Raw genomic sequence first — 12309 nt, 5'->3', positions numbered from 1 at the left:
TAACCAGATTGTGGGGGAGAGAGAAAGTGAGAAAGTAAGCTGCCAGGGCTGGGACTCGAACTGTGGTTAGTCACGTGGGAATGCAGCGCCCTTAACCACCATGCCGCCTGCCGGCCCCCTAGTCCATGTTCCTTGTCCACTGTTGCACACTGTAAAATGTAATAGATATGTGACGTGCAAGGGACACAAACCTTTCGGTAATTGTATGTTATCATTACTTCTACTAAAGAGAGACTGGGGACTGACAAGTGGTGTGGTGGTTAAGGTACTGGACTCCCACATGGCTGACTGCGATTCGAATCCTAGACCTGGAGGCTTGCTTTCTCACTTTCCTTTTCTCTCTCTGGTCAAATTAAAAAAAGAAAATAATAAAATTAATAGCAACAAATACAATTTAAAAAATAGGGACCAGCAGTTGGCATAATGGCAATGACTATGACTCTCATGTAGTCAACTGCAGTTTGAGTCCCGGACCCAGTGGCTTAAACTCACGCTGGGCCCGTGTGTGTGTGTGTGTGCCCAAGATGCCAAGGAGAATGGAGGAGAGAGGATTAAAGTGTAGTCATCCCCTAGGGAGGTGAGTTCTCATTTTCTCTCTCTCTCTCTCTTTCTGGCGAGTGCACATGCCCTATAGCAAAAACCTCTCCAAAAAAAAAAAAATTAAAATTAAATAGAGAGACTGAAGAAGGAACACTGACCATTTTGTCAGGAGTGTTCAGATAGAGGTCGACGATGTAGCGAATGCGCTTCTCCAACATGCCCGCGTCGTCGTCCGGGTACATCAGCCGCATGAACTCAGGGTTCTCCAGGGTCTCCAAAGCCAGCTGGCAGATAGAAGCCTGGTTCTCTTTGGCAGCGACATGCATGATGTTGTACCTGCACCCTTCCTGGGGAACGGCGGTGCTTTGAGCTTCCGTTTTGTCAATGAGCACAGCACGCACGAGGGTACTAGCAGTGCTGAGATCAGACCTACCTGTACAATGGTTGGGTTGTCCCCTGACCCAACCAGATATCGGGGATTACTCCAGACAAGGTCACAGAAGGTGTCTCCTTCCCCCTTCTCCACAGCTTTCCGCAGCTTGGCGGTGAGGTCCTGAGTCCGGGGGTTTTTATAGCTATTTGCTCGTTCTTTGTTTACCGTCTCCGATTCAGATAAACACAAGCCATCTGTCACTAGAAGACAGAGTTTAAGCACACTTAAGCTCACAAGTGTTTTCCCAACCCCTGTATGCTGGGTGAAGGGGAAAAAAAGTCTCCCACAGAGCCCGGGACCAGTGTGAGTCACAGGTAAGGAGAGAGCACTTGACTGTTCAGGACTGCTACACCGCCAGGAGCAGCTGAGCACAGCAGGAAGCTGGCTGGCTTTGTGAACGCCTCACTGGGTGAGCCTGGAAAGGCAGGGCGGATTTCAGCAGCGAGAGTGCATAGTGGCCAAGGACATGCCCCAGCAATCGTACATGATCTTCCACATAAGGAGCCCTCTGAAGGTGGGTGCTCACACGTGATTTCCACTGGCCTAACCACAACACTGAGAGTCTTAAAGTAATTCCTTCAGGGCGATTTTTAAAAACTGAAAGTAGAGAAATTGGAAAGCTATTAGAAACCATCTGGTTTCCTTTTAGGAAACACCTATACACGGTTGAGTGAGCAAGAGGAGAGGCAAATGAATGGGATTTTCTTTTTCTCTTTTGAGAGATTTTTGTTATAGGGAGCATGTGTTCACTAGAGAGACAGAAAGTGAAAAATAACCCCCTTGGCAGATGGCCATGCCACAATCCCTTCCCCTTTATTCTCTTCTCAGGATCTTGGGCACGCATGCACATGCACCTAGCATGAGTTTTAAGTCGCTGGATCTATGACTCAAACCACGGTCAACCATGTGGGAATTCAGCACCTTAACTACTGTGCCATCTGCCGGTCCGTAAGTAGGATTTTCGACTCATAGTCACAAGTCTAGAACTGGGGACACCTGGGGACTTTCAGTGGCCAGGGAAGCTGAGATGACTGTGAGCTGGGAGGAGAGGTGAGCTGCAGCTGGAGCAAAGACGAAGGCCAAGGCTTTGCCTTGTGCTGTGCGTGGCCTGCTCGGTGCCAACCAGCTCCATTAAGCAACGGATGTGACTTCTGGCTGGAGGGCTCTGCTGGGCAGCCTGACTGGCAAATGCTATGGTCCTAGAATTCAGTGCATGCAGCTCCCAGGAAGGGAAGTACACAGGCCTCAGAGTAAACATAAGACCTCGAGTCCCACAGGCAGGAGCCACAGGGAGAGGGAGGCGGGCAGACAGGAGCTGCAGTGAGTGCTCCTTCCCTGCCCCTCCACAGTTCAGATGCTGAGCACTGGCCGGTCAGGTCAGCTCAGAGCTCCAGTGGTTCCTGGTCCCCTCGGCCACATCAGCTCTGCCCTCAGGCCTCCATGGTCCCCAGACCAGCCAACCCACCCAGTCACCTTCACTGTTCCAGTGCCTCGGCTCTGCACTCCCTGCTGGGTGGACGTCCCTCACACCAGGAACTGTAACAGTCACCACACGACAGGGAGAGTCAGACCCTGACAGGAATGCTGTGATATGTACCTTTCAGTCCGCCATTGCTGAAGAATGGAGTCATCTTCACAGGAGAAAGGGGTGTTGAGGTTTTGCTTGGAGAAGGGAAATAATCACAAATTCCTCTAGCAAATTTTTCGGCATCTTCTCTGGTTGAAAAAGCTTTAAATCGGGACCCTTTAATCATTTTGACGGCTTGCAATGCTTCCTTTTTATCTTCATAAACATGAATCTTTTCTGGGTGGGGAACAAGGGAAAATGAGACCTAAGTACCTGGAGCCACTGTCACTAACCCTCACATCGGCCAACTGTCACTTACTGTCCAGTCACCTCATTTTTTTTTTTTTTAAAGATCTTTGCTATAAGGAGCATGCACTTGTGGGAGAGACTGAGACAGAGACAGAAAGAGAGAAATTACCCCCCCAGGGGGGATGGACACACCGCAATCCCTTCTCTACTCCCCTCTCCGGATTTTGGGCCCACATGCACACATGCCAAGCAGGGGCTTTAAGCCGCCAGGTCTGGAACTCAAACTTGACTACGTGGGAACCCAGTGACATAATCATTATGTCATCTGCTGGTCCCACAGTTGTCTGATGTTTAAAAAATGTGGAGTGTGAATGTGCTGTCCAGAGACAGGGAAACCCCCCTAGAGAATGGTCACACCACAATCGCATCTCCTCCACCGCTCTCTCCCTTCTAGATCTTCGGCACATATGTGTGCCTGGCGTGGTTCTCAAGCTACTAGGTTCAGGACTTGAATTGTGCGGTTGGCATGGGGGATTCAGCTCGTGTAACTACAGGCCCCGGCCATCTTCTTTTACTGCTGTATCCATAGTTCAGATTTTTAATCTTGAGGGGACCAGCAGATGGCATAATGGCTATGTCACTGGACTCCCATGTAATTGACTGCAGTTCGAGTCCTGGACCCAGTGGCTTAAACTCACGCCGGGCGCATGTGTGTGCATGCCCCAAACCTTCTGGAGACTGGAGGTGGAAGATCATGGCAAGGCCACCCCTCCTGACGTGTGAGTTCTCTCTTTGTCTGGTGCACACAAGTGCCATACCATACAGCAAAAAAAACTAAAATAGTAAGCAATCTTAAACAAAATAGCTGATCTTCCTTGTTCAAAAGACAAAACAGAAATTTGGTTTTTGGGGGGTCAGCAAGTGGCACGGTGGTTAAGATGCTGGCCTCCCACATGGACAACCATGGTTCAGGTCTTGGACCTGGTGGCTCACTCTCTCACTCTCACGCACGCTCTCTCTCTCTGGTGAGGACAGGTGCCCTACAGCAAACCTTAAATAATAATAAATATAGGTGCAGCAAGTGGCATGGTGGTTGGGTGGCTTGGACTCCCACATGGCTGACCATGGTTTGAGTCCTGGACCTAATGCCTTGCTTTCTCACTTTCCTTCTCTCTCTCTCAACATCAAAAAAATAAAATTAAGATAATGACTAAAAAAATTAAATGAAAAAAGAAATTTGCGTTTTGTTTTTTTGAAGATTATTGCCAGCGAGAGAAAATAAGAAATCACCCCCCCAAGATGGATGGCCAATGCCACGGTCTCCTTGCCTCCATTCTCCCCTCAGGGTTTTGGGTGTGTACAGATGTGCACCTGGAGTGATTTTTCAAGCCTCCGGGTCCTGGACTTGAACCTCAGAGTTGGCCATGTAGGATCCAGGACCCCTTACTACCATGCCACCTGCTGGCCCCCAAATAAAAAGTTTAAAAAAATGAAATATGGTTGACAGAACAGAAACTAGATACCAATTTTCTTTTCTTAGAAAGAAATGTAATATATTTTGGAGTTTTCAAAGTTTTTAAAATGCTTATCATTTAACATCATTCTTTTCTTTTTCCTCTTATTGCCAGAGAGTGAGGGAGAGAACGCGCCCCCGGTGGGCAGTCACGCCACAACCCTGACTCCATGTCTACCTGTCAGGCTCCCAGCTTGTTCTCAAGTCACCTGGACAGTCAGCCCTGCACTGAACTGCCACACTACAGGGCCAGCCCTGAAAAACGCATGTGGCCTTGATATGACTGTACGCCTCTATGTGCCATTTCTATAAAAATAAAAGCAATGTACACACGCACATTAAATGTTTAAAGTTTAAAATAGATGCCACATATGACAATATTAAAAATAACTTCATATGTACAAAATGTAAAAATATAAGTTCAGTAACTCTTATCCAAAAATGGTTGGGACCAGGAGTGTTCCAGATTCTAGCTTTCTTAGATTCTGGAGTACTTATATATATGTAATGAACTATCTTGTGGATGGGATCAGTTATGTTCACATCCATCTTATGCAAATGCTTAAAGGTACTCACACACCGCTTTAAAATACAAGACCCACACATGAGGCCTGATGTAGAATTTGCTACTCAGTGTCCCGCCAGTGCTCAGAAAGTTGCAGATTTGGAAGCATTTGGGATTTCAGAGTAAGGGTACCTGGACAGGGTCAGATATGATGACGCAAGTAGTTATGGGGTCATGCCCATTGAGGACTAGGAGGGAAGGGGAGACCTCGTGTTTTGTGTGTGTGGCATCCAAGTAATAAGCACATTATGAATCTTTTTTTTAAATGAAGAACTTTTATATTAACAATTAAAAATAAACATAAATGGCATCATGACCATTTCCTTCCTGGTGTCACTAAAAATTTGCTTTTATGGTTGAACCACATTCCATTCTATTCATGGTGCAAGTTCTGTTCAACTAATCTCCTGTGCTTGGGTTTTACCACAAATGCTATCACAATAACGACATGATCTCTGACATTCCAAATGACATCAAATTATCTATTTAATCTCATTTAAAATCACAACCCTTTGGTGCTGAAACTGACCTGTTCATTGTCCATTTGGATCATTAGCATAAAAGGGATTCAGGTTATAAGGAATCAAGGGGAGGGGAGGAGCTATTCCCCAGTAAAGGCCCTAACAAACGACAGTAAGCCCACTGATACTTGCAAGTCAAGCTCCTCAGAGAATCCAGCCTCCCTAACAATGCTAAGAAATTCAGAAAGGCTCTACACAAAAATGCTAATGATTAATGTAGGGTAACGAGATTATGGTGATTAATTTTTTCTTCATCTGTAGCTGTGGATTTTCAAAGCTATCTCCTCCAGCGCCCTGCACATGGACCTCTGTGTGAGAAATGCACAAGGCCACATTACCATGTCTTGCCGGGACGTCCTCGTACACTGGGCACACCCCGTAGTACAGAGGTGGCTCCTTACAGGCCTTCACTTCAGCTTTAAGGCTGTCAGCCCTGACCACTGTAGTGGCAAAGGGCCCAGAACAGGTACCAGATGTCGTGGCATCCTCCTCAGGAGGATTCAAGCCCACACTGTAACCAAAATCTCTGTCTTCACAGCTGGCCTGTGCAGGCGGGTCCCCCGCAGCAGACTTCGAGGTCTTCTGTGCGTCTTGGCTGAGAGCCGTGGCACCGGCCTCATCCCAGGTGGGAGGAGAGGAAGACAGTGCTGCTCTTTGCTCTAATAATGCCTGAGCCAATTTTTTCTCAAAAATGAACCTCGTGGTTGATGTGATGGGGCCACATTTCAGCCCGGCTTTCACGATCTCTTCTCTGAGGTCATCTGGCTTCAGGAGTCTCAGTCGGGCCAAGATGGCATCCATCGTCACCTCACCTAGGCCCAAGACAACAAGTTCAGTTCACTGGCCACAAACCTGGCACTTAGTCTTTAAGGGGGAAAAAAAGTAAAAATACATAGTTTCAAAGTTTCATTTCAATTCAGTTTCTCTTTGGAGTCTAAATTCTGTGTTGGAATTATCATAATTTTTTTTTTTTTTTTACATAATTTTGCTTGTCACAGAGAGAAAAAGTGAAGAGGGACTTGAACCATATGGTTGGCCATATGGATCCAGTTGCCTTAATCGCTATGCCATAGGCTGGACCTTGCATAAGTTTTATGTTACTTTTTGTTTTTACCTGCCAGAGGTACTTGCCATAGAAAGCAAGTATCAACGGGACATGGGCACACTCGCACACACACTTGGCACGTTTGTCAAGCTGCTGGAGCCAGGAACCCCAATAGGGTGTAGTCCCCCTCCACATGGGCTGGTCACGCTGCATACCTCTTTCTCTAGTTCTCCAGCCTGTCAGATCTGGGGCCCCTGCATACATTCCCAACATGTTCCAAGCTGATTGTGCAGGGATCTGAACCACAGTTCCAGGTGGGATTTGGCTTCTTTTGAGCAGTGCATTAACACTGGGCCACAGAGATAGCCCAGTAATACTACTAAGTATTAAAATCTATGAAGAGCAGACCCAGCAGCTGGTACAGTGTTTAAGGTGCTGGACTCCCATATGGCCAACCATGGTACAAGTCTCAGACGCAGTGGCATGAAAATCATGCCAGGTAGGTGTGCATGTGTGCTCAGAATCCTGAGAGGAGAAAAAAGAAGGGTTTGCAGTGTGGTTGTTACCTGTGAGAGGTGATCTCTCACTTTCACTCTCTGTCTTGACTCTCGGGCAAGTGCACATGCCTGATGGCAAAAACCTAAAATTTAAAAATAAATAATAAAAAGATATAAAGAGGGGGAACCAGCAGTTAGCGTAATGGCTATGTCGCTGGATTCCCACGTAGTCGACCGCAGTTCGCGTCCCGGACCCGGTGGCTTAAAACTCACGCTGGGCGCATGTGCGTGCGTGCCCAAGATCCCGAGAGGAGAATGGAGGAGAAGGGATTGCGGCGTGACCATCCCCCCTGGGGGGTGATTTCTTGCTTTCTGTCTCTCTGTCTGTCTCTGTCTGTCTGGCGAGCGCACACGCCCTACAGTGAAAACCTCTCAAAAAAAAAAAAAAAAGATATAAAGAGGGAACATTTCCAAGAAAGAACTGGACACATTATTATAATAATATCATTGAAACCAAGGAGCAGATCTTTTCTTTTTTTTTTTTTTTTTTTTTGGAGAGGTTTTTGCTACCAAGTTAGAGACAGAAAGTGAGAAATTAGCCCCCAGGCGGATGGCCACGCTGCAATCCCTTCTCCTCCATTTTCCTCTCAGGATCTTGGGCATGCACGCACACATGCCCGGCCTGAGTTTAAGCCACCAGGTCCAGGACTTGAACCATGGTCGACTACATGGGAGTCAGCGACTTAGTCATCACGCCAACTGCTGGTATCACACACTCTGTTACTAATATTTTTTTATGTAAGGTACAAGTATCTGCTCATGTGTACAAAGAAACAAAATATAAAACAGAAAGTGACCAGACTGGTTAGGGTAGTGGAGTGGCTGGGAGTCTAAAAGAATGGGAGAATGCAGAGACAGAAGGGATGGGGAAAGAGCAGCACTTCTGAGTGTTCTCATACGGTTGTGAGTAAAGTAAACAGCAGGTGGGGAGGCACTCCCCAATGGAATACAAAACAAAACAAATTAATCTACCTGTATTACAATTCACTGTCAACCCAGGTAAGCTGGAAAACATGTGACCACGTGCATGAGCGCTGTACTCTAGGCAGGTGTGCTCAGTGGTCTAACAGGCCAGAAACCCTGGAGCTACTTTACAAAGCAAAGAATGGGACTGGACCATGGCTGATGAGCGCTGGGACGCTGACAGGAGGCGGGGGTGAGAATGGGGAAGTGAACAACTCCTGAAAAGGACGCCAGCAGACTCCCAAGGACAGACACACACAGCACGCTGACAAGTGCCATGGAAACAAGAGTGCATGGCTGTGCTCCACGAAAACTTTACCTCTGAAAACAGGTGAGGTGATTTGGTCTTCGGGCTGGCTGCAAACACTCAGGCACAAATGAGCCCGGCAATGTGGTATGTGGTATAGGTCAAGGCCATGACCTCACAGTCTTTGGTAGACTGATAAAGATATGAGACACTGGGGCTAGCAGGTGGGATGGTGACTGAGGCGCTGGACTCCCACACGGCAGACCATGGTTTGAGTACTGGACCTGGCATCTTGCTTTCCCTATTTTTTTTGGAGAGGTTTTTCCTACCAAGACAGAGACAGAAAGTGAGAAATTAGCCCCCAGGCGGATGGCCACGCTGCAATCCCTTCTCCTCCATTTTCCTCTCAGGATCTTGGGCATGCACGCACACATGCCCGGCCTGAGTTTAAGCCACCAGGTCCAGGACTTGAACCATGGTCGACTACATGGGAGTCAGCGACTTAGTCATCACGCCAACTGCTGGTATCACACACTCTGTTACTAATATTTTTTTATGTAAGGTACAAGTATCTGCTCATGTGTACAAAGAAACAAAATATAAAACAGAAAGTGACCAGACTGGTTAGGGTAGTGGAGTGGCTGGGAGTCTAAAAGAATGGGAGAATGCAGAGACAGAAGGGATGGGGAAAGAGCAGCACTTCTGAGTGTTCTCATACGGTTGTGAGTAAAGTAAACAGCAGGTGGGGAGGCACTCCCCAATGGAATACAAAACAAAACAAATTAATCTACCTGTATTACAATTCACTGTCAACCCAGGTAAGCTGGAAAACATGTGACCACGTGCATGAGCGCTGTACTCTAGGCAGGTGTGCTCAGTGGTCTAACAGGCCAGAAACCCTGGAGCTACTTTACAAAGCAAAGAATGGGACTGGACCATGGCTGATGAGCGCTGGGACGCTGACAGGAGGCGGGGGTGAGAATGGGGAAGTGAACAACTCCTGAAAAGGACGCCAGCAGACTCCCAAGGACAGACACACACAGCACGCTGACAAGTGCCATGGAAACAAGAGTGCATGGCTGTGCTCCACGAAAACTTTACCTCTGAAAACAGGTGAGGTGATTTGGTCTTCGGGCTGGCTGCAAACACTCAGGCACAAATGAGCCCGGCAATGTGGTATGTGGTATAGGTCAAGGCCATGACCTCACAGTCTTTGGTAGACTGATAAAGATATGAGACACTGGGGCTAGCAGGTGGGATGGTGACTGAGGCGCTGGACTCCCACACGGCAGACCATGGTTTGAGTACTGGACCTGGCATCTTGCTTCCCCTACCCCTGCCCTGTTTCTCTCTGGTGTGTGTGTGTGTGTGTGGGTGAGTGTGTGGGTGTGTGTGCACCCTGTAGCAAATTAAAATAATAATGATAAACAAAGTTAAAATAAAGAGAAACTAGGACCAACAGTTAGCCTAATGGCTATGTCACTGGACTCCCATGTAGCCGACCGTGGTTCGAGTCTCAGACTGGGTGGCTTCAACTCATGCCGGGCACGTGTGCGTGCGTGCCCAAGATCCCGGGAAGAGAATGGAGAAGGGATTGCGGCGTGACCATCCCCCCTGGCGGGGTGATTTCTCGCTTTCTCTGTCTCTGTCTTTCTGGTGACCGCACATGCCCTATAGCAAAAACCTCTCCCCCAAAAGAAAAAAAAAGATACGAGAAACTGAGCAAGGTGTCCCAGTCCAAGTTTCCTCTCCTTGAGGGACATCAGAGTTGTTTCCAGTTGCCTGGAATACCCGTATATGGCTGTTCATGCAAAAGCAATTTTTCATTTCTCTAGGCAAAAGTTAGGAGTGCAAGGCAGATTTAACTGCCAGAATGATTTCCACAGGGGCCGCATAATTTAACATTCCCTGCAGCAATTCACAAGAGACCCAGTTCCTCCACATCTCTGCAAACTTTTGGTAAAATTGTAATCCCTATCTCGGTCACCCCAGGAGGCATGTGCTTGTGCTGGCTGCTAATGCTGGATGTCTTAGCTGTGTACTGCAGCTGTGATCTTTGTAGAGTTCAGTCTGCTGCTGCTGCTCCTGCTGCTGCTTTTTTTTTTTTTTTTTTTTGAGAGAGATTTTTGCTATAGGGCGTGTGTGCTCATCAGAGACAGCGAGAAATCACCCTCGGGGGGATGGCCACACTGCAACCCCTTCTCTTTCATTCCATTCTCCTGAGATTTGGGGCATGCATGCACATGCATCCGGCGTGAACTTTAAGTCGTCAGGTCTGGGACTTGAACTAGTCGACTACATGGGAGTCCAGCAGTGTAACCATTATGCCATCTGCTGGTCCCTATTTATCTCTTTCTTCTATGAGCAAGAGAGAATGAGAGACAGCAACCCCCTACAGGGTCTTGGTGCTGTGATCCACCCCCAGGCAGCCCTGGGTATGGGCACTCTCTTGCCAGGGATGTGAGCCCAGAACCTTCCCACGTGGGTCAGCCTCAAAGACCATCAGCACCATTTGAAAATAAAAAGTGAAAAAGCTGAAATGTGGGTCCGGTGGTGGCATGTAGCTAAGGTGCTTGGTTCCCACACAGCTGACTGGGTGTTCAAGTCCTGAACCCAGTGGCTTGAAAGTCATACCAGACACGTGCGTGTCCATGCATGCCCCCAATCCTGAGAGAATAAAGTAGAAGGGACTGCAGCATGGTCATTCCCCCTCCCCGGGGGAGGGTTCTTGCTTTCCCGCTCTCTGTCTCTGGCGACTGCACGCACCCAATGGTATAAACCTAAAAAAAAAAAAAAAAAAAAAAGACACCCTGAAATGTGCACATACTCTTATCCTAAATAAAAAAGAAATAAATGTTTTTAAGTTATGAAATTCTTAATGAAAAAAAGATACCCTAGGCTGGCCACAGAATCCATGAGTTACATGTTGTGCACAGGGAGTCAGATCTCATCGCAGTTCAAATCCCTGTTCTGGCACCTTGAAAACATGCTGGGTATACATGTATAGGTGAATGCCCCAAATGCTGACTGGATGGAGGAGAAGAATGTGGTCAGATCATGCCTCATTGGGGGAGTGCTCGCTCTCTCTCTCTTTTAGGCGAAAGCATGTGTCCTCTGGCAATAAAAAAATAAAACAAGGGGTTGGCAGGTGGCATAATGGTTAAGGTGCTGGAATCTCACATAGCCGACTTCAGTTTGACTCCTAGACCTGACAGCTTGCTTTCTCACTTTCTCCCTCTTTTTCTGGTCAAATTAATAATAATGATGATGACGAGTAAAATTAAGTAATTAAATAATCCCTTTTTAAAAAAAACAAGGGCTACAGGGACCAGCAAAAAGTGAAATGACTATGTCACTGAACTCCCATGTAATCGACCACGGTTCAAGTCCTGGACCTGGTGTCTTAAACTCCTGCCGGGTGCGTGTGTGCGACCAGAGCCTGGCTTCTGATTTCTCTCACCAAACCCTGTGGTCTACCCCAGAATGGCAAATGCACCCCCCCCTTCCGTTTCCTCCAGCCAGGGCTCGGCGTCCTTCTCACTTTGTCCCCAGACCCAATAAGCTCTGTGGGCTTCTCATCGGCTGGAGCCAGGTCCAACTTCTTCCTGCCTTCCGGTTTAATCGTCGGTCCCCAAGTCCCGTCGGGATTACAACCAGAACCCTTCCGAAGGCCTTGCTGCCCCCAGCCTGCCTCTGCTCCTGGTCTGTTCCCACCCACCTCCTCGCGCGGGGATCGAATGCTGTGCAGCCTTCACAGATGCAGTTCCCGCCCGTGGGATGTTCTTCCCTACAACTCGACGCGCCTGCTCCTGCGCCCGCTCAGGGAGGCCCAGGTCCTTACTCTCAGTTCTCACTATGACCGCCACAGTGAACTTCGCAAAGCAAGCCCTGGACAGCGCCACTCGCGCCTCACACCACAGGCTGCCGGCGCCTACCTACGCCCGTGACGGCCCTCTGCGCAGGCGTCCGACCGGAGCAGCGGCGGCCCAGGGGGGCCGGCGAGGGGGCGGGAGGCGAGGACGCGGACTGGGGGCGGACAGGGTCGGGGTCGGGGCCCACTCGGCGGGTAGGCCTTACCCGGGTCGGAGGCCGCAGACGTGTGGGGTGGC

General features: G+C 48.4%; 1 protein-coding gene across 1 annotated transcript in view; it reads right to left on the bottom strand.

The window, feature by feature from the left end:
- Positions 1–12309, bottom strand: part of ANKLE2 (ankyrin repeat and LEM domain containing 2) — a 49711-nt gene that overhangs the window by 29117 nt on the left and 8285 nt on the right. The window contains exons 3-6 of the mRNA XM_027771371.1: positions 5727–6200; positions 2571–2777; positions 974–1173; positions 699–887 (exon numbers count right to left, since the gene is read on the bottom strand). Of these exons, the coding sequence (XP_027627172.1) occupies positions 699–887; positions 974–1173; positions 2571–2777; positions 5727–6200 (1070 nt within the window). The remainder of the gene's footprint in view (positions 1–698; positions 888–973; positions 1174–2570; positions 2778–5726; positions 6201–12309) is intronic.

The sequence above is a fragment of the Tupaia chinensis genome, unplaced genomic scaffold (genome assembly GCF_000334495.1).
Source record: "Tupaia chinensis unplaced genomic scaffold, TupChi_1.0 Scaffold000211_1, whole genome shotgun sequence".
Classification (NCBI taxonomy): Eukaryota; Metazoa; Chordata; class Mammalia; order Scandentia; family Tupaiidae; genus Tupaia; species Tupaia belangeri.
Note: the sequence above shows the minus strand (reverse complement) of the source record. Positions and strands in the feature narration are given on the sequence as shown.